General features: G+C 36.6%; 2 protein-coding genes across 3 annotated transcripts in view; both read left to right on the forward strand.

Annotated features, from left to right (window-relative positions):
• Positions 1–520: 520 nt before the first annotated feature.
• Positions 521–4,268, forward strand: LOC102808756 (uncharacterized). Its single transcript, XM_078010458.2, has 6 exons — positions 521–615; positions 878–1,040; positions 1,330–1,394; positions 1,979–2,613; positions 2,804–3,166; positions 3,742–4,268. The coding sequence occupies exons 1-6, from the start codon at positions 521–523 to the stop codon at positions 4,224–4,226; spliced, it is 1,806 nt and encodes a 601-aa protein (XP_077866584.2). The 3' UTR covers positions 4,227–4,268.
• A 2,887-nt stretch (positions 4,269–7,155) lies between these two features.
• Positions 7,156–23,811, forward strand: part of LOC100372325 (protein virilizer homolog) — a 71,093-nt gene continuing 54,437 nt past the window's right edge. For both annotated transcript variants that reach the window (XM_085500316.1, XM_085500317.1), the window contains exons 1-5: positions 7,156–7,324; positions 13,412–13,524; positions 14,366–14,501; positions 20,895–21,051; positions 21,183–21,632. In XM_085500316.1, coding sequence (XP_085356442.1) covers positions 7,247–7,324; positions 13,412–13,524; positions 14,366–14,501; positions 20,895–21,051; positions 21,183–21,632 — 934 coding nt within the window. In that variant the 5' untranslated portion in view covers positions 7,156–7,246. The remainder of the gene's footprint in view (positions 7,325–13,411; positions 13,525–14,365; positions 14,502–20,894; positions 21,052–21,182; positions 21,633–23,811) is intronic.

The raw sequence follows: 23,811 nt of genomic DNA on the forward strand, positions 1-23,811 counted from the left end.
TCTCCAGTAAGTGACAACACCCAAACACTTCACACTTATGATTAATAAAATAAGCACGGTGACGTCATGTCATGGTTTAACTGATCAGCAGAATCTAAATAAGCATAAGTCTAAACACTACGTCGATCGTTATAATTAATTTAATTAATTAATTAATAATATTTATATTAATGTTATTAATTACTGTAGAATGCAAAATAAACAAGTCATTGGAAGTATGGTGTTGCGATCATGCTGATCCCGAGCGAAAGAAAAGTATATGCAAATAACGAAGCGTGTGAAGCAATGAAGGGCGCCACCACGTGCCGATATCGTAATTCACATAGTGACGTCACAATAGTTCCACGTTTTGTCCGCGCTGTCAGCCACGCAGAGTATTTCCGAACATTGTTGACAAAAAATGTCACATACGTTGCCCATTACGTTACTTCCAGTTAGAACAACAAATAACTTGTAAAACCGGCGCAACTTTCCAGTTCGAATTATCTGTTGTTTTCGGCTGGAAAGGCATCGCGACAGGATGGACTATCCGTCACCACCTTTTGGGCTTCGTACTGCCCAGGCCGTCAGCGTCAACAACAAAAAAGAAAGATTGCATCTCAAAGACATGGAAAGGTAAGAAATGTTTTGCAATAGCAGACAAAGAAGAAACCTTTTTTCAGTTTCTCAAGTACTATTATTAATGCCATTTAACACACTTTCTGTCTGTTTCGTTTCATTTTACGTACGTCACAATGCCGTCACAGTTCTGTGAAAACGAAGTCGTGTGGTTTCATTAGTATTTTATTATTCATTGGGCCGTTGTATTTTATAATTCCAGGGTATTGTTAATTGAAAACGAATAATTTAACAACATATATTAATTTTAATTTGTAAGGTCATTAGCTAATGCTAGGGATGTACAGAAACATGTACTGAAGCAGGAAGAGCGGGAAGTATTGCGCCAATTACATAAGTTACAGCGTGATAAAGAAAGGCGACATTCATATTTTTCTTTAGAAACCCAAAACCCAAAGGTAAATTCTGGAGAATCTTCGAAGGTAGGTTTTATTTTGTAAAATCGTGTTTTTGAACAAAAATGGTTTCGCATACGCACGGGTCGTTATGTGACGGGTCTTTCGTATTTGAACGGCACCAAATCGCCTGGATGTAGTATAAACATCTTCTATGCGATTTTGACCAATTTGTCAATATAAAAACAACTGTTTTATTTTACCGTATAACATGCGGAATCATTCGTGTTCATTTCGTAACTATAGTATGTATTTATCTGTTTTCCGACAAGATTCAAATTACGCAGTCATAACAATTATTAAGTTTTCTTTCTAGAACGCGAATTCAAGCCACCACCATTTACTTGGGTCCAGCACTCATGCAGCCAGTTCCACTAATTGGTAAGCATATATTAATACTGAGTGTTACTGTAGCAGTTGTATATTCGCCGCTACACTGGGTGTTACAGTGACAATTGTATATTTGCCGCTACACTGGGTGTTACTGTAACAATTGTATATTCGCCGCTAAACTGGGTGTTACTGTAACAATTGTATATTCGCCGCTAAACTGGGTGTTACTGTAACAATTGCATATTCGCCGCTACACTGAGTGTTACTGTAACAATTGTATATTCGCCGCTACACTGGGTGTTACTTTAACAACTGTATATTTGCAGCCACGCTGGCGTTACTTCAATGAAGTTACTTTAAAAATATTTACCAATTTGAAACTTTGGGAAACAAACTTTATTAAACTCTATCTTTGGCAGCAATTTCACTTCTATGTTTTGTTCTCGACATTGTACATTCATCTGTTATATATCGCTAGGGGATATTACACTTCGCATGTGTGATGGAACAAGTCGCATCCTTACGTAGTAATATATATCATATGCACTGTAGTAGTAATATATCCTGCAAAGAATTCATGATGATAATCACTGACCGACAACATTTTTTTTTCTCACTCTCCCTTATTGTAGCTCCCACGACTGTGCAACATCCTCATGTCGCTACGGTACATCATGTCAAGCGTGTGGCATACATAGTATGGCACTAGGATCTGATAGATACAACGGTACATTTCACGGCAAAGGCAACCATGGCAAACACCATCACAAAGTAGCAGCGAAGCATAGTACACACCTTAACCACATGTCACACCATAACGTAACAGAGGAACGTCACCACAATTATAAATCTGATAACGCTGGCCTCCATGGCAGGGGACATATCAACAACAACATGACATCAGAATATGGGCAACGCCGTCACTCGGTTGACTATGGTTCACTACCACATTCCAAGCATGATTTTCACTCGTCGGCATGGCAACACGAAGCCCGGGCTGATTCGTTTCATGGCATTGCACACAAACCACAGCCTCCATCTGTTCCCAAAACTGTTGACAGTTCAAACAGTCTTCGGAAAGAGAAACTAACCCGAGGTCACGTCAAGCATGATAATCACGATGATACTGATGGTGGTTCAAGCCATGCCATAACGCACACTAACATCGACCGTCATAAACCACATCATGACAAACATATGAGCACTGTTAAGAAAACGACGTGTCCCAGCAGCCACCTGATGACATCATCAAAAGGTCAGCATAAAGGTTAGATAAATCGTCACAGTGTTTATTGGATCATAACAAATATAAGACTCTGGGAATATAGGTCGTATGGTGATGCTTCTCGAATCGAGCCTTATTTGAATGATAATTGTGCATGAGGCGTGAATACAAAATGACATTAGAGATGAATTCATACAGTCATACAATACTATATTTATCATTTCACTTTCAGGGGAAAATGTGTATACGTTAAACGAGTCTCGCAATGGCAAGAGCCATACAATGAGAGAGAGTGGCACCACCAAACACCCGATAAGTCCGCTCATCCACTGTTCATCTGATCGGAAAAAAACACACCCACCAAACTGTCACCATCCCAAGACTACCGATGGGAGCTCTCATCACGTTTTGTGTAGCAACGACACGGAATCAAATGGTTCTCTTCACTCTATTACTAAACAATCAAACAACGAAACCGGCACGCGAGGTGGGTCTGGCTTGTTTAAACGGACGGTGAAACGAATAATGGCTGACCGTATGATGAGTTCGTCATCTTTGCGTCATCAAGCAAGTCACGACAATGTCCGTCGTGTCGGTAAGCTCAACTCTTTTAGTCACTAGGTGTGTGTGCGTGCGTGTTTGTTGTACGTCTAAGACTGTTGTTGTTGTTGTTGTTGTTAACTGACAACATCAGCAATAGCGACACTCTTCATACAAACGTGCTTACTATGACAAGTAGACAAGTCAAACATTTTTTGGAGAATTATTATCTGGTGTATTTTTGAGCCAGTTATTTGCGATATCAGTATTCACTCAATGATAAATGAAATTCTGGTGTGGGTTCATTCTCTTCGAATGACGTACGAAATGACATTAGTTGCTAATTTCGAGGCGTTTGCGTACTGACTTTGTTATTTCGTCAAACTAGATGGCAATGGTGGCGCAAACGCCCAAGACTCCCGAGACACGATCGTGTTTGTGTGTTTTGTTTTTCGCGAATGTGTGTTTATTAATAAGTTTATTGGCATCCGCTGGCGGGTGCAATATCGAAGTATCGAATAATATATGGTAATACCACCGCATGGTTCACATGATTTGAAATTCCGAACATACAATCATCTCTGTATAATATTGTGTTCTTATACTATGCATAATTGTTCCTTTTTGCAGATAATCCAACAATGGCATCTTTTCAGGCCATCAACCCCTCATTCTGTCGTTATTTAGCAGAGAAACATCATATAAGTCTGACCCCTGAACTACTAGCCCAGCTTCACAGTATTATGAAATCTAGCCCTGAAGTCTTACATGGAAGTCACCCTGAACGGATACTACCACAAGTATTTGGACCAGTCTGCATAACTGGTCGTGATCACCGAAAAAAAATGCTTGCACTGGAATTTCTGTCTAAGATGTTACCACAGATTTTAAAAGACGCGGGAAATACTGAAGTTAGCGCCCAAGACATGCTAAACTGTCGATATTTGCGACTGACAGACTCCAACATAGAAACACTGGAACATATGTGCCTTGATGCAGGTGCTCCGATGGGCATTCACCATCATAGTAAAGTGGACGATGTTGCTGCAATCGTGTTTGGCAAATCTAGTGACAACGATATAGTATCAAATAATGTCAGTGTACATAAACTATAATTCTAGTTCGAATTATATTTAAAATAAAGGCCATTCTTTCAATTCGTATTTGTATTTGTATTTTTATTATAAAAGAAATATATGTTATGTGTCATATTTGCATGAAAGCTTTTTAATATATATATATATATATATATAGCTACAAGGAATTATAAGATTAGAGTATACAAAGTTCTGATATGTTATGAAAGTCACATGGGAATTTTAGAAATATACTATAATGCAAATTTAGTCAGTCTGCGAAAAAACTAGACGCACGGAGCAAGGGACAGCCACGGGTGGCGGTGCATAAAATCGAAACCTATTTAGGCTTGCCAACGCTCACGGCAGAAGTGTAAAAACAGAACACTTGTTAAATTTGGTGATCAGTTCAGTGTGATCAAAAATAGTGTATAGTCTTCAAATAACCACAATAGACAGATTTGGGGGTCAAGACCGAATATACGTGATTCCGGCGTTTCACAATATATGCTTGCACTTTATAGGGCGGTGGTCGTCGCCGGAGGGGGGGTGCAGTTGATACACAGCTGGGTAGGTGCCCCTGAATGCTCAAAGGTGTGACCGTTTTTATACCTGGATCACTATTCAGGTAAAACTACCCATATTTATACCATAGTATCATTTCTGTCATCACTGTTTATTCCAAATAAAACAGTTACCGTATGTGCTCTATTAGAAGAGCATATCCAATAGAAGCACATGTAAGCCAAGAGTTGCATTGTATATTGATTTATTACATAAGAGCATATTACTAACACAATGTTCAGGTTATTTTTAAATGAGAAACAACAGTACCAAATCGGAAAATATATATTTATACCGATATTTATACCTATTTTGACCAGAAATAAGACAGATACTTATACTTAAATCCAAAAAACGAGACCCATTTCAGGGCACGTCCCCATTAGGCAAGTTCTATGTATTGCCCCCCTCCTCCGGCGTCGTCGCACAAAGCATGTTCGAATTTCATGTAAACAGACAATGTAAATAATAACTTTACTGTCAACCTATCTCCATTGAGATCTGGACTAACATACAATAAAGATTAAATGGTACAGAAAAAATATATATAAAATACAAAAAAAGTATAACAGAAAAAGAAAAAGAAAAAATAACAGTATTAGTAAAAGAAGTCTTTTATAAAGTAGTAAATAAATAGTTTACATATAAATGTAAGAATGTATTATATTTTCAGGACAGCTGGCAATCTCTGTATATTTTCTTTTCTCACACGGAAGCATTTGTGAATATATTTTGATATTTTGAGAATCAGTTTTTCATCTTTGTTATTTAGAAGAGTTTCTAGTTTTTCTCTATTGGTATTTTTTTAGGCTGTATTTTTAATACTTTGAATATATCGTTTCTTTCATTTATGTATAATTTACAGTTTAGAAGAAAGTGTATTTCATCCTCTACTTCATTAGTTTTACAAATGGGACATTTTCTGTTGGATATATCTATGTTGCTGTGTGAAGCTCTATGTGATGGGTTTTTAACAACTTCTAAATATTTTTTAAAAATATTATCAGTTTTTACTAGCCTGTATGTACGGAGTTTGTTGTTATGATTCAATGTATTTAAACGCGTTGTGTACGTTGCTATTAGACCCATATCGAACAGGACGCGGCGTGTTGTTTGCAGTGTCCTTGATTATTCGCAAAGCATGTATATCATTTCTGTTAATACGCGCTCGGACATTATACGAAATGATTCCAGAGGGCGTCCTACCCAATTGTGTCAGTATTGTATCCAAACCAAGCCCACAGTCCCGGTGTCGAGGGACTGTGTCTAGCTGTGGGTCCATGCTTAGTGGTCTGAGGTCCATGATAGCTCTTCGTCATTTGTGGCCCCTTTCCTGCGAAATTTTTGGTCTCCCAATCTTCTTCTCCCAATTGGTCTCCCAATGCTCCGTATATCATGCATGGCATTCAAACAGTGGTTCCAATTTTTTGAAAAGACATCTGAAAATCCGAAAAATATCCAGTTTCATGTAATCTATATCAAGCGATAACTCACCAAGACTGTCCCAAACGACCTGATGTTTATGGAGTTGGTACACATTATGCCGAGACAATATGTTGACAAAGTTTCTGACTCATTAATGATGATTTATATCAAATGGTCACAGCGACACTATTGTTCTTTTAAAACAAATTTCCAGTATTATCATATCTTTTGTCTAACATTGTTTCTAGATTCGTGAAAACGTTATCCATTTTTTTATAATACTAATTGTGTGCAATATTTGACAGAAAATAAAATAAGGGTAACATCATGATTGTTGCCAAACTACATTCAGTCAAAAAAATACAATATCAATTCTAAACATGAATAACGAACTATAATTTTTGTTTCAAACTTCAAACAAGTAATGAACATAATCCAGCCAATTTAACAATAATACTGTCTTCGCTGTTACTTGATAGGTACTTGAACATCTGGAAACCCAGTCAGAAAATTAGGGCAATGTGAACATTCTTTGCATATTCTATTTCTAAAGAGTTTTGGGATCAATACATGCGATCTTCTCAATTGCTAGATTGTATCATTACCTCTTCTGAAATGGAACATAGATAATCCTTGTTTCAGATTTAAAACAGATGAAGAACAATTGTTTATGTTTTTTACCCTAATTTATCGTTAGAAGATGACATCTACAATACATATGTTTTGTAAGGTTGTCATTCCTGAGTCGTCTGATTCGAAACCAATAACATAGTAGTAGTATGTCAGCTGAGTATGTCCACTACCCATTTGTGAAACATTCGCATTAACTGTGTTGAGCCGTCTTTCTGCGGTCTGATTTATTCACTCTTTGTTATATTGTAAAGAAAGTTTCATATTTCTTTATTTTGATTTTTTTTAAATATATTTCACCCACTTGCTTGAATTTTGTAATGGTCTTAACCGCCCTCAGCGTTGAAATTGGGGCAGGAGACCGGACTGGGCCTCCAAATGCAAATCTGCAGTAAGTTAAAGGTACTTATGTTGCATTGTGGTTAAAAAAAAAGAACAAGATGGCGGAACCCGGGGATGAAGACGTGACTGAAATTCATTTATTGTTTTGCGAGACGTTTGATCACGAGAAGGGCGAGGTAAGTGAATGCATTTTAGATGTGGAATATTGGTAAGAAGATGCAGTTAAACTACAGTATATGCATACAATTTTAGCCGCAAGATCGATACAAGACGAGGAAAGAATGACACACTGTCCCTGATCGTCAATGTTTGGGAAATAGAATTCACTGTTATTACTGCATACACCCAGAGGGCAGATGTTTGCTCATTTCCTCCTAATTCCTCCATTTCCTCCTAATTATATCTTCAGTGGTACACAGCATGATTCACACGATTTGTTAGTTTCTGAATGCAAACAATGACAAGTAACTTTATGTTTTAGAATCTGTGACCAAGTTGTAGTGACCACTTGCTGCCTGTATCATCGTTGTGAAATAATGTGACAAATCAGTAGCATCATTTTACTTTCCTGAGTGTTCTCAAGTCTGTGATTGACCAAAAGTCACAGTAACCAGATGGTTATACTGGTAGTATTTATCTACTAATTAATTTAAAAATTGGTAAAGTGTTTGTGTATTCATATAAACAAATATTCACACCTTCTTCAGTGTAATATACCGTAAATATGTATAGGTTTTATTATCATACGTCTTGTGCTACAACATGTATGTATGGGGGTCTAAAAACTAACTTTGCGACGCGATTGTGCGACTCGCCGAATGTCGATTATTGCACTCTGCGACAGGATCGCAGTGCCACTCTGCGAAGAGCATGATTCCTATTGGTTGGTGGGTCGAACAGCCCGAATCCCAATGGTCGATGTTCACCGCATGCCTTATAAAAAATTAAGTTTTAAATGGTAAAAATGGTACGGTAAAAAAAAAGTGTGTAAATTCTATGTACCGGCGACATGCCGCACTGTTGGGTAATCGGCAAGCACATGGAAGACAACTTGTGGGACCAAACAAATGACACATGGTTTACGGTGATTACACACATCACACCGCTAGCTAGAAAACTTAAATAGTGTAACGTGCACGTTGGTTTTGACTGCCTATTTACGGTGTAACTTTATCGTCATCTTGGAGTTGTAAGGCTTCGTCCCGACAGGGAGCTGTATCTCATTACAGCTCCCTGGTCCCGACGACTATGCTCATTAGCATAGGCGGCAGCTTCAAAGCGAGTGGAACGCGAAGTACTTTTCACGCGTTCTGCAACGAATGTTGTACGTCTGCTTTGACTTTGTTGAGTGCATCAAGGAAAATAATTTGCAAGCAATGAAAAAAAATCATTCACGATGTGCAACGTTTTGCCATGACAGCAGTTGTTTGCAATCGTCTGCCTTCGTTTAGATCATAAACGGACTCCAAACTTGTGGTCTACGATCGAGTAGCTGGTATTTTAACCAGAAATGAAATACTTTGTAACAGTTGTGAAAAGTAAACAAAAACGGCGTTGGTTTGTGGTATGAATTGAATTATTTTTGTATCATAATTTTTGAAGTCAGTATTACTGAAAATTATGGTTTATTTTTTTAAATGAACGCCAAATTTCGGTGGTCCATATTGATCTTAATGTAGTGGGAATGGAAATTTTCTTTTTTTTTTCTTCTTGATTTTTCAATAATTAATAAAACGGTTACTTTGTACATGTACCTTGATTCATCATCCCAGCTTTTCCAAATTTCGGATAGACCAGTGCTCAAACGCTAACACTACTACCGTTTCGTTAATATTTGCATAATGTTTATAACATGTATATGTATACTACCGGTAATACTCTGTTGTTGACGATTCTGATAGAACGGGTGACAAATTTCCTGTCGCAAACAATGCATATTTATCTAACGTCCATTGTCAGCATTATTATCAGTCAAGACTTCGTTTTATTTTTTATATTTTATTTTAATAATACCATTCTACTAACGCAATGACGATGAAAAAAAGAAAGCAAAGACGCCAATGACAGACGAGGCAAAAAAAAATCTGCAACTCAGGGTCATATTTACTAATTTAGACTTGCCTGCAGCCTAACCTTCCTGCAGCCTTTACGTTTACGCAATTTATATTTATTTTTCAAGAGTTTTTCATCGGAATCGCAACAGATTGCAAACACGTCTAGGTCATATAATGACCAACTTCGAGAGTTGTTCGAAGGGGACGACTAGGCTGAAATATTCGCATCAACGCGAAAGAGTTTCAACAACTTAACCGATGACGACACCTATACGTGAGACCGTTGAGGGCCGCTGATCAGACGAGGAAGTGAGTACAGAAAATCTGTTGCTCGTCGACATCGGCCAAATCACAGTCCCTCTATAAACAAAGCCATGTTTCCGTTTATGCAGTAGCGTGCACCCATCTAATTTTCCGTTGACACTGCCGTTTTAGTTTTCTATCTTCAGCAGTAGTTTCAATCCATTCACACAGCTTTACGTTTTTTCTCTTAATATTCCTAATAAAACTATATTGATTGCCTAAAAACTGTTTGACCCGCTACACGCTTTATTTGGGAATTCAAAGTGATGAATATAGTCATAACAAATTATACTTGCTAATGACAAAAAAGAACGTAACATCGCGTGAAACTTACTTCGCGCTCTACTCGCTTTAAAGCTGCCGCCTATGCTAATGAGCATAGTTGCGGACGAAGCCGTACAACTTCAAGATGGCCCTAATACTACCAGCTCCCTGATGTTACACCGTAATAAGGCAGCCAACACCAACGTGCATGTGTTTTATAACCCCTTTCATCCCATCCGGGGGATGTTTTATATGTTAATAAATCAATGTTAAATACTTGCTGATTACTGAACCGTGCGGCATGTCGTCGGTAAATACTTGTTTGCCGTAGTTCGCGAGCAGTCGGCAAAATAACCATTTAAAACTGAACATTTCTATAAGGCATGCTGTGTACTCTTACATCGATCGACCATTGAGATTCACGCTTTTCGACCAACCAACCAATGGGAATCGTGCTCTTCGCAGAATGACACTGCGATCCTGTCGCAGAGTGCAATAATCGACATTCGGCGAGTCGCACAATCGCGTCGCAGAGTTAGTTTTTAGACCCCCATACATACCTCGCTACAATAATTGTTATTATTGTACTCAGGTTATCATACTCTAGTTTTTGTTTTCTGTTTGACTGACCCCTGACCCCTCCACCTGATCAATGAAAACACAAAGCAAATTGTGGAACATATATGCTGAAGTGTGCTATGTACAAAAACCTAAATTCCAATATTTTGTTAATAAACTTATTATTGTGCATTTTTTTTTTTTTTGTTAAAAACACTGAAAAAAAAAAAGGTAAGGTAAAGTATCACTTCCAGAAATAGTTTGCTACCAGACACTCTCAGTAACGTACTCAAAATTTGCATAATCAAACACATCACACACGGACACTACACAGACGCAAATTCTGAGTGCTCGTTTACTGCTATACGATTAGACTGCTGGCATAATGGTTTTTCTCAACTAAAATGATTTAATGTCGCAAATGTCGCAATGCTTTTGCGAAATACCAAAGGCGTCTGACAGACTGTTGTAGGCCACCATGCCATAAGTTGCCTGTAATGATTTGAGGCTATGACGTTTAGTTTAGTTACCGTACTTCCCCGAGCATAAGCCCCTCCCCGAGTATAAGCCCACCCCTCTGTTTTTAGACATTTAACAAGTTGAGGGCATCCCTGAGTATAAGCCCATGGTGTTTCTACCGGGCATCGACGACATTTATTAAAATATGCATGTAAAAAGTGTATTTCATTGCATAATAATCGTGAGTGGTACGGTAGTTTGGTTCCTGCTTTTACGAGAAAACTCGCATTAATTTCAGGCCGGCGAACGTATGGAACATCGTTCGCACATTTTCTATTCTGTTATTTACTCAGAATGAACCCCGATGTTGCAATACTGAAGTAATCCATATTTATTTTGAGTAGTAGTTTTAGAAACGCCAAAAATGTGATCGTCAAGTCGTGAAACCTATTCATTGAACATCGTTTTACTTTTCCGAATAATCGTGTCCATTGAGACTTTCTTGAATGGGATGTGATCGAGCAAACTATTCTTTGACATGAATGGTGACGTTGAAGGGTTTAAATACTTCCTCCACCCTCACTGTACCTTTCGAAAATTGCGAATCAACAGCTTTAGGGAAAAATTGGTTACAATTTAAACCCCCCCCCCCCCATTTTTAAAAATCTTTTCTGAGGTGGTCCTCGAGTATAAGCCCACCCCCTAATTTTCCCGATCTACATGTTCAGGCCCCTGGACTTATACTCAGGGAAGTATGGTATTTGCATAATGATATTGATACATTGTATGGAACATCTCGTGAGTATTTGGACTCAGTTCCAGGCCTAGCAGTTGAGCAATAAACACCTTGGCTACAAGTGCTCCTCCCCAGTGCGTTATTCTCCTTCGGATTTGGCGACCAATACTCACTTGGTTCACTCTACCTTGAGAAGTCTGTTTTCAGTTTACATCGCCACTGTAGAGAAATTCTCCTGTAGCATATCTGTAGTGTGACAAGTTGATTGACAGGTAGAATGATGTCATGGAATTACTTTCCAATCACTAGTCACAAGGGGAAATGCAATATTATATTTACTCACCACTTCATGCAAATTTCATCTTTCTATGCAGATGAGCTCCACCTATTTGCAAATTATACATCATCATGTTGCTTGCATAATTAACAGCAAGGCTTTGTCTTCAACCTATAACAGTCCCTTGGGTCTACTTTTGCTTAATGATGCACTCGTACATAAATTCTGGTAATCTGTGAATAACCTCATAATGTTCAGAATGATTTGTTATGTGCTGGCCACTCTCAGCACTGCTTGTCTTTAGAAAGTGTTACACAAGTTATTGCAGTGAGATTTCCTATAAATTATTAAAGAGAATGCACCCTGTTTTGTGTATGTAAACTGGCTTATTTTTCAAGTTGTCAAGAAGAACTGTAAAGTACAATAACAAAAATTTGACCACATTTAAATAATTAGACTTGTAGAATAAAGAATTATGTTGTAATTTTAAAAATCAGTGATTGCAAAAACATTAGATGACACATGAACATCATTTTTGTTGAAATACAATCACTTGAGATGATTCATGGCAAAAACATTAGATGACACACATGAACATCATTTTTGTTGGAACACAATCACTTGAGATGATTCATGGCAAAAACATTAGATGACACACATGAACATCATTTTTGTTGAAACACAATCACTTGAGATGATTCATGGCAAAAACATTAGATGACACATGAACATCATTTTTGTTGAAACACAATCACTTGAGATGATTCATGGCAAAAACATTAGATGACACATGAACATCATTTTTGTTGAAACACAATCACTTGAGATGATTCATTGTAAAAACATTAGATGACACATGAACATCATTTTTGTTGAAACACAATCACTTGAGATGATTCATGGCAAAAAAATTAGATTAAGGACTTGCAGATTTATTTCACAAATGTGCAAAACATTTTATCTGTTATCATCACAACAGCTGTGAAACTCTTTTAATATTAGTTTTACCTTCTAAAAAGTTCTAATCGCCTCTTAAAAAACACCATGCAGCAAAATCATTGCTAATAAATCGTACCGTAACTTTAAGAATAACAAAATTTATTGCTGCAATGCATTCTTAGCGATTCTGAATAAAAAAACGGTAAACTGTATTCAAGGAATAGTGTCTCGGTATGCAAATAAGAAAGGATGCATATTATAGCATCAGATGCATGAACACAAAGTACAATTCAGAAATTAGAAACGAATACATCTGGTAATTATAATTCTTATCACTCAATAAATATCGTTTTAAAATCTTTTTGTTGAGAGTGAATTATGACCCATACTCCTCTCGGCTCCAGGTGTATAAAAAGAAAGATGGCTACCAGATTTCAATATGCAAATGATACTCAAATGGAATCACTCTTTTTGACATTCAGAGTACAGTTAAGGATGAGATTTCAATGTAATTTCCACCTAAAAACGAAAATATGTTTCAAACAGTCATTATGCTCTTTAAAGTACTACATGTAAAACCTCAATATTTGAAATAGTAAAACGTGCATCATATCATAGACCTTAAATCTATGATCATATCTCATTCTTCACTCATTTTTGCATTTTACTGCAGGAATTAAATTTAGATCTTGTGCAGTTTCCACGGCCAGTGTGTATAAGTGAAATCAGGATTATTCCTTCTGGTACAAGAGCACACACTGAATTCTATGAAGAAAATAAACTTGGGTAAGAATTTATATGACTGCTATTAATATATAATTATTATACTAGGGACACTTTGAAAATGACATGCATCATTGTTTGCACTTATAAACTGATTTGGTTTCCTGTTTATCCCATGTCATGATGGTACAGTCACTGTCTATTCATACCTGGCTGATAATTATTTGCACAGGGGCGCTCTGAATAAAAATAGGAATGCACATAAAAAATGGTTTACTCGTACTCATTTTTTTGTTATATTGCCTCCAATTAGATCTATGCATTTTACTGAGGTAAAATACGCGACTTCTCAGTAAAATTCTGAAAGGGTTCATGGGGTATTATGTTTACATCCAGCTTGCAAAACTGTGCAATCGGAATGATGGTAACATTGTTGTGTAATGAAGTTATTATTCCTTCAATTTGTGTGCATTATATTTTTTTCCTGGGTGTTTGAACTTTGTTTGACAGATACGTATAAAAATCATCATTACACATAGTAACTCATTTACATAACAATGTAATCTAATAATGAGTAGATTAGACTGAAACAATATTCTGCAAAAAAATTAACTTTGAAAGAGTTCTCAAGGATTTTGCACACTGAATAATGACCAGTGGCTTTAGCCTCCCATATCAGTCTGTGGCACATCTGCCCTGGATACCGGTCAATTTCTTTTTGGAACTTGGACCTATTGACCAGTGATCAAAATTTATATTGCCCATGGATTTTGTAATTTGTTCAATAACTTTCATGGAGCATAAGGCTATATGTATACGAGTCGCTGTTATTTTAGATTTAAGTGATATCATTGCCCACTGTGCAGTCTTTTGTTTTAACAGAATGTAATTCTTTTTATTGTAGGAGAACATCACCAGCTAACTTCAAGTTGGAATTATTCATCAATAACTTGAGTAAACCAGGTTCATCTATATTTGAAAGACTGGGTATTCTTGAGTATGAAGAATCTAATCACATACAATTGGTGACCAAGTCTGAGGTATGGTGTTTTCCATGATAGGCTAGATTATATATGTGCCAAATAAAAATATTTATAGTCGTGTCTCTAATAATCTGGCTATTGTGTCTAGAAATTATATTTTGGCTATTGTTTAAATATGAACTGTTCTCTCAAACTAAGAGTTTGTGCAAGATTCAGGTTATACTCATGTGGAAATTACCTAAAAGTGACCATATTTTCACTTCACTTTTTACTCAAGATGGTAATCTGGTAGCCATTTTGTTTTTGAAAAATTTTATTCTAGATGTATATTAATGTTCTCACCAGGATAAAAACAGTATGGCGGCGCCGCCACACCTGAGAGACCACCACACCTGTCAGACTCCGCCACGCTCAAAATCATTACCGCCATGCTTGATTTTCGCACTTTCACCTTTGTCTATGATTTCCATAGCTATTGTTCTATGAGATGCCTCCTTGTTGTTCATAAACAGCCTTAAGGATGCTGTACACGTTTTTTTGCTTTGAAACCCCAAATTCTACTTTTTTGTATTTTTCAATGCTGGACCACAGGGAGCAAACACTCAGTAGAAAAAAAAAGGAATTGGATGTTTTTATAGGGTGTAAAAATCAATTTTTGTTAATAATTAAAAACAAAAGCACATGTCATTGTTTTGAAAGCTATGTTTTAATTAATCAGCTAAAGTCACTACCATAGCAAATATAAACAGTCTCTTGCATTCAGAACAAGTTCAGACTAGTAATACAAGTATTAGTAGTCCGAGGTACAAGTTACATGCATTCCATCTACAAATCTATCGTCCACAAATTTAATTTCATTGAATTTCTCGCTCTTCAAGCAGTCGACTATGAAACCGTCTTGGGTCGACTATGACAGTGACGAAAGAAAACGAATCCAAGGAAATTTGGAGAAGGACGTCGACAATATGTAAAGCGATTACGAGTATTATGAAAATTTAAATTTTGTCACAACAGTTTTGGGAACTAAAAAAACAGAAAACACGATTTATGGCGAACAGATTATTTTACAAATGTACAAATTAATAACGGAGCAAACAAACTTAAAATTCACCGCCCGATTGACAGACAACTTTAAACCCAAGCGATCGCATTTCCCGATTCAGTTCAGCACTCACTGTGACTTCTTTCCCCCTCATTGCCATTCAAATCAGATAATACAGATCTTCGTCGAGACATCTCGCGTGGTAAAACAAAAATCTTGGAAAGAAAACTGCATGTAGTTGACTTTGGTGGTGCGTTCAGCCACGGTTATCGGTTCTGCAGCGAAGCAAGTGAATGACCTTCCATGGAGGGCAATGTATGGTAATGAGTCTTCCAGAAAAGGAGTGTCACCTCCCACAACTTAATAATGAATATGTAAATCATGACGTCATTTTGGCGCGGCTTTGTCACGCCGTGAAACAGTGTTTTCTATTGGATTCGGGAGCATAATTTCGTGCTTTATAACCAATTGCGTCCACACATATTCACACATCTGCGTGATTATGACAAGCAGATACCATGACTAGTCGTTATGAGTTTGTTTTGATCCATGGGACAAACGGATTTTGAGTTAGCCAACGATACGTTGCTGCTAAGTTGTTTTTGCCGTTTTCTCGGTTAAACAAAACAGCGATTCGCAGGCCTTTGATCTCGAGTTCTAGTGGACGCATTATACTAATTTTTCGCACAGAAACTCTTCGAGATGTTCCCTCTCAAGCCGCGCTGGGATTTTTCTATTTTCCTATTTGTTTCGAAATTATGTTCTAATTTCTGAATACCGGAAAGAACCAGACCGCATTGTTTTTTTCAAGATAACTAAATTATTATTTCTTCTCCAACTATCATGTAGATTTATATCTTAATCAATGCGGAATGGAGCTGAGCGTCGTCCGAAAAACTGTTTTGTTGCCAATGTTCCACCAAATTCGTTTATTCATTGGTTCAATTATTTTTTTACCGAAAATGGCTTTCTGTGTTTACACACATTTTTAGCTCCGCTGTCGACTTTGTCGAGCGGAGCTTATCATATGAGTGATTGTCCGTCGTCGTCGTCCGTGTCAATGTTTTACTTTTTCGACTTCTTCTTGAAAACTACAAGCCTGAATGCTTTGATACTTGGTGTATATGTACCTTGGGTAGACCTCTCTCAGATTTGTTCATTTCATGATGATATCTTCAATTCTCTAATTTTGGTGAATATTTTTGTCATTTTTAGTAAAAAGTGATATTTTCGACTTCTTGTTGAAAACCGCAAGTGCAATTGCTTTGATATTACATATATAGGTACTACATGTGGACCTCTCTCAGATTTGTTCATTTTGTAATGATATCTTTAATTCTCTAATTTTGGTGAATATTTTTGTCATTTTTGGTAAAAAGTGATATTTTCGACTTCTTGTTGAAAACCGCAAGTCCAATTGCTTTGATATTACATATATAAGTACTACATGTGGACCTCTCTCAGATTTGTTCATTTTGTAATGATATCTTCAATTCTCTAATTTTGGTGAATATTTTTGTAATTTTTGGTAAAGTGATATTTTCGACTTCTTGTTGAAAACCGCAAGTCCAATTGCTTTGATATTACATATATAGGTACTACATTTGGACCTCTCTCAGATTTGTTCATTTTGTAATGATATCTTTAATTCTCTAATTTTGGTGAATATTTTTGTAATTTTTGGTAAAAAGTGATATTTTCGACTTCTTGTTGAAAACCGCAAGTCCAATTGCTTTGATATTACATATATAGGTACTACATGTGGACCTCTCTCAGATTTGTTCATTTCATAATGATATCTTTAATTCTCTAATTTTGATGAATATTTTTGTAATTTTTGGTAAAAAGTGATATTTTCGACTTCTTGTTGAAAACCGCAAGTCCAATTGCTTTGATATATTATACATATAGGTACTACATGTGGACCTCTCTCAGATTTGTTCATTTTCTAATGTTATCTTCTGTTCTTTAATTCCCATGTGCATTGCTAACAGCGGAGCTATCTCAGCCGACAGGCTGCTTGTTTTTTTTTTTGCAGAGACTATTTTTTTTTTTTATACAATAGAACTAAAAGTACAACACAATCACAAATACAACAAATTATCAGAGTAAGGTAAAGAACATAAAATTTGACTTATTCGATTGGAAAATCACTCCATTTATTAACATGATGCTCCATAATATTTTTACGAGTTGCAATATATTTTTCAATTTTATAAATATTCAACACTAAATGTTTTAATACTATGAAACTGGGTAAGGTATCTTGACACCTAGCAGTGTATATAGCCCGTTTAGCAAGTAATATAACAGTGTAGGAAATTCCTGCCCGTCCGCACGCCCGAGACGGGTAACTTTCGTATCGGACTGGTTGAATTTCAAACTTCCCTGTCCGGTGGTCGGGTAACATGTTACCACATTCTTCCGCCCAAATTAAAATAAAAACAAGCTACCATTCTTTATATGTGCTCTAAACATTTTAAACAGAAACGTGATCAGCCAAAACTATGAAAATATTGCATTGCCGTCGCACATCGCGAATTGCCGACACTCATTCTCAACCCACAACACAGAATCCATTGACTTATTAACATAATAATAGGTACGTGACCTCGGGTCAGGTCCTATCTCCCATGGTGCTGTGACACTTCCGGTGACCCCTGACCAGTTCTATCGTTGCGTAGTTTGTTTACAAAGTTTTCATTTTGCGTACAACATGTATTGTTTTTTGGGGATAGACCCTCCAACAAAGAAACAGAAGTCGAGCATCGATAGAATTGCGGCAAATAAGGAGTATGACCAGTCAAAACGTACTCGCAAAATAGTTCCAAGCTGGAAGACGGAGTTCAAAGAATGGCTGGTCACCGATGACACCCGTGTATTGCCGTATCTGCTGGGCTATTTACGAGCCGTTATCAAACCGCAAAATACCAGACAAACTCCCTAAGTACGAAAAGAGATCAATGGAATCGGCATCACCACCGAAAACCAAGTTTTATGGAAGGACAGAGGAGAAAGAAGTTGAGTGCTATACAGGCAGTAGATGAAGCAGTAGAGCAGCTGAGAGCTGCTGATACACTTGATGAGGAGGAAGTTGCAGAAGCTGAAACAGATGGTGATGCTCATTTGGTAGCTGGATTAGATTCTGACTATGGTTCAGATTTTTCTGATCTAGCTGAGAGCAACAGTGACACAGACGTCTGATATATCATGTTCTGAATATGCATGTTCTCTACAGCTACTTTGTTGTTAAAATAAACCGTGCATAGTATATTGTATACAACTTGTGTTTATTTGTGTGTGTGTGTGCGAAAATAATTGAAAAAATGTGCGGGACTGGTAACATTTTAGCAGGGCTTGTAACTTCTGAAAGTTACCAGCCCTGATGTCTGGTATGTAATCTGGACAAATTTCCTACACTGAATATAACCTGATTTGTAATAGTACTAAAATTTCCATCCCCAAGTAGTAATTGATGTTTATCTGGAAGACTGTTTAGATTTAAAAATTTGCCCCAGTTATGAAATACTTTACCCCAAAGCTCCTTTGAATATTGGCAGTCTACAAATAAATGTAGTAAAGTTTCATCTGTTTTTTTTACAAAAAGTACACAGGGGAGATGATGCATAAGCTGGGGTCATTTTAAATAAAATAAAATTAATATATAGAATATTTCTCAAAATTTTACAATAAAATGCACACATATCACGTGACTATACACGTCCATACACACACTATCTTGTCGATTTCACATCCAATGTGAAATAGGCTTTCCATCAATATATAGCTTTGTGTGGTTCAGTAAATATTTTATATGAAAATATCAGTTTAGAAAATCAATACCAAAAACGTGTACAGCATCCTTAAACAAAAACCAACGTAACAGAAGTCAAAAGGCAGCTAAATTTATTTGGATCGTCGTTTACTTATTAAAAGTTTTGGTTTATTTACGTGATTCACTGATCATGCAATAGCTGATGTCAAAATAAAATGTTCAAAGAAAAAATTATTGTAATGTTGAAAATAAATCGTAAATGAAATCAAAACTCTATGTCGAGACTACTGAAATACTGCATTCTGGGTAGAACCGTATTAATTGAGGAGGTGACACACAAGCTGTCATGATCATTTACGATCGACGCAACTATCAGTTTCCACTATGCCAAGAGATATTTTATTATGTAAATCATATGCTAATTATTATGCAAATTAACCACCATCTTTAACCAAAGTCCTTGGGAGAACACTGCATATCTTGTACATGCTTTGAGCAAATAACGTCAGTATTTTTATATAGACAGTTCATCAAGTCAAACATATGCACATACTGCTGACAATTTTAGTTGTTAAAAAAACACTAAAATCAGGTACATACTGTAGAATACTTTATTTTCGCTTGGAATTTATTTTCGCTATTTTCGCTGAAGAGATGAATCCGTGAAAATAAAATCCAGCGAATATACTTTTTTTCCTATATTTCACATTAAACTCATTAAAATCAGTGAAAATAACTTCCAAGCAAAAGGCCCAAAAAGCCTTTTCAGCGAAAATTAATTCCAGCGAAAATAAACTATTTCACAGTACACTATTTTTGTTATATAATCAAAAATAATGCTAAAATCAGGTTTTTTGACAGAACCTTGGGCATATGTTATCCAATTCCTAAAACTTGGTGAAAGGAGTAACCATTCCTGGAAGTTGTGATGTATGTCACTTTTGATTTGTAAAGTCTACTCAAGATGATTGACTCAATCCGTCAACCACGTCACTCAAGTACTGCATCATCATATCATCATTCTTGAAGCTATAAAATAGCAATGTAAAAAATGTTTACTATGCACAGGACAAGGAGCTAAATTAACCTTAAATGTGCATAGTTTTGAAATTGAACACAAATAAAGTATGTGAATTGGTCATTTTATGAATCAACATGATTATGAATAGGAATTTATATTAATCATGTGTGCTTTGCTGTTGCTTTTTTCTTGCTATAAATGTAATATCATTCATCGTCACATGCATTACGTGTGTATCTCAATATTGAAAAAAATACTTTTGAGATACAGGTTTTTATCCTGCTGTTATATTCTATATTGCACACCAAAATTACTTTTATTATTCACTTTTATATCAAATGTCTTTACAATTAATTACACATCGGGGACTGCTTTTCAGAATGCTTATTAACCTATCTATGCTGCCAGAGGTTGAGGCTTAAATGATTGTGTTGGTAGTGTCTGTAAAACATTGAAGAATATTGAATTCAGTTCACTGGGGAGTGCTTTCTGGCATCTTTAATTTTAATTATACAATTAATGAGTGCCATCTAAATATTATTTTATTATTAGTTATACAGTACACTGTACTTGTTGTAAACTATTGACAACTAAGTATACATTTGATTTCAGATTCCCACCGATGGTGTCATACTGAGAGGTCTCTATTCTTCTATAACTGTTGCTATTTATGGTGTCTTGACAACTGTAGCCAAGTCAGCAGATGACATACCACCCTCTCCACCACCACCCCCTCCACCACCACAGACTGTTGGTAAAAGAAAGATAGGTATGGATGTTTTCTACATATTTGTTGGTGAACAATTATGTACAATACTTGTGTTAATAATAAAATCCTGGTCCTGTAATGCATTTCAATATCATATATTTATTTTTATTTACCTACTCGTTTTGTTTTAGCTGTTGTGGAAGCAAAAGCATTTGACATGTCAGAAAGAGAAAATATCTATCAGGAAAGGAGGGAGTTTGAAAGTGAACGGGCTAAAAGACCAAAATATGAAGACCGAGTTAATGTTGAACAAAAAATAGAGGAACTAGATAGACCTAGAGACCCAAAGAGACTAATAAGACCCCCATCACCACCTCGACCTCCACCAAATGAATCCCATGGACCTAAATCACCACCAATACCTCCTCTAAGGGAAAGGAGAGGTCCTAGGACTCCCCCAGGGGATCCCAAAACAGACAGTTCACCGGAATCAATACATTTGCCTTCTGATGATGATGTTCATGAACCTGGAGAAATTCCTGATGAGGAGGAGATCATTGAAAGATCAGATTTGTTCGAACCTCTCACACCGGAACATTCCCCAGAACCTAGTAATGCATCAGATGGTGAAATAAATGAAGGTGGGTAAAATTATCTATGCACTGTAAAACCACTAAAATTGAAGTTTTGTTGGAGCATATGAGAGGTACATGTACGGTACATGTTAAGCACCCCATCATCTAACACTGGTGTTTATGCAAGTGTTGATGTACACCATCATCTAACACAGGTGTTTATGCAAGTGTTGGTGTACACCATAATCTAACGCAGGTGTTTCTGTAAGTGTTGAAGTACACCATAATCTAACACAGGTGTTTCTGTAAGTGTTGAAGTACACCATAATCTAACACTGGTGTTTATGCAAGTGTTGAAGTACACCATAATCTAACACTGGTGTTTATGCAAGTGTTGAAGTACACCATAATCTAACACTGGTGTTTATGCAAGTGTTGAAGTACACCATCATCTAACACTGGTGTTTATGCAAGTGTTGAAGTACACCATAATCTAACACTGGTGTTTATGCAAGTGTTGAAGTACACCATAATCTAACACTGGTGTTTATGCAAGTGTTGAAGTACACCATAATCTAACACAGGTGTTTATGCAAGTGTTGAAGTACACCATCATCTAACACTGGTGTTTATGCAAGTGTTGAAGTACACCATAATCTAACACTGGTGTTTATGCAAGTGTTGAAGTACACCATAATCTAACACTGATGTTTATGCAAGTGTTGAAGTACACCATAATCTAACACTGGTGTTTATGCAAGTGTTGAAGTACACCATCATCTAACACTGGTGTTTATGCAAGTGTTGAAGTACACCATCATCTAACACTGGTGTTTATGCAAGTGTTGAAGTACACCATCATCTAACACTGGTGTTTATGCAAGTGTTGAAGTACACCATCATCTAACACTGGTGTTTATGCAAGTGTTGAAGTACACCATCATCTAACACTGGTGTTTATGCAAGTGTTGAAGTACACCATAATCTAACACTGGTGTTTATGCAAGTGTTGAAGTACACCATAATCTAACACTGGTGTTTATGCAAGTGTTGAAGTACACCATAATCTAACACTGGTGTTTATGCAAGTGTTGAAGTACACCATAATCTAACACTGGTGTTTATGCAAGTGTTGAAGCACACCATCATCTAACACTGGTGTTTATGCAAGTGTTGAAGCACACCATCATCTAACACTGGTGTTTCTGCAAGTGTTGAAGTACACCATAATCTAACACTGGTGTTTATGCAAGTGTTGAAGTACACCATAATCTAACACTGGTGTTTATGCAAGTGTTGAAGTACACCATAATCTAACACTGGTGTTTATGCAAGTGTTGAAGTACACCATAATCTAACACAGGTGTTTATGCAAGTGTTGAAGTACACCATAATCTAACACTGGTGTTTATGCAAGTGTTGAAGTACACCATAATCTAACACTGGTGTTTATGCAAGTGTTGAAGTACACCATAATCTAACACTGGTGTTTATGCAAGTGTTGAAGTACACCATAATCTAACACTGGTGTTTATGCAAGTGTTGAAGTACACCATAATTTAACACTGGTGTTTATGCAAGTGTTGAAGTACACCATAATTTAACACTGGTGTTTATGCAAGTGTTGAAGTACACCATAATCTAACACTGGTGTTTATGCAAGTGTTGAAGTACACCATAATCTAACACTGGTGTTTATGCAAGTGTTGAAGTACACCATCATCTAACACTGGTGTTTATGCAAGTGTTGAAGTACACCATCATCTAACACTGGTGTTTATGCAAGTGTTGAAGTACACCATCATCTAACACTGGTGTTTATGCAAGTGTTGAAGTACACCATAATCTAACACTGGTGTTTATGCAAGTGTTGAAGTACACCATCATCTAACACTGGTGTTTATGCAAGTGTTGAAGTACACCATCATCTAACACTGGTGTTTATGCAAGTGTTGAAGTACACCATAATCTAACACTGGTGTTTATGCAAGTGTTGAAGTACACCATAATCTAACACTGGTGTTTATGCAAGTGTTGAAGTACACCATAATCTAACACTGGTGTTTATGCAAGTGTTGAAGTACACCATAATCTAACACTGGTGTTTATGCAAGTGTTGAAGTACACCATAATCTAACACTGGTGTTTATGCAAGTGTTGAAGTACACCATCATCTAACACTGGTGTTTATGCAAGTGTTGAAGTACACCATAATCTAACACTGGTGTTTATGCAAGTGTTGAAG

The sequence above is a fragment of the Saccoglossus kowalevskii genome, chromosome 6 (genome assembly GCF_978046115.1).
Source record: "Saccoglossus kowalevskii chromosome 6, keSacKowa6.1, whole genome shotgun sequence".
NCBI classification, from domain to species: Eukaryota; Metazoa; Hemichordata; class Enteropneusta; family Harrimaniidae; genus Saccoglossus; species Saccoglossus kowalevskii.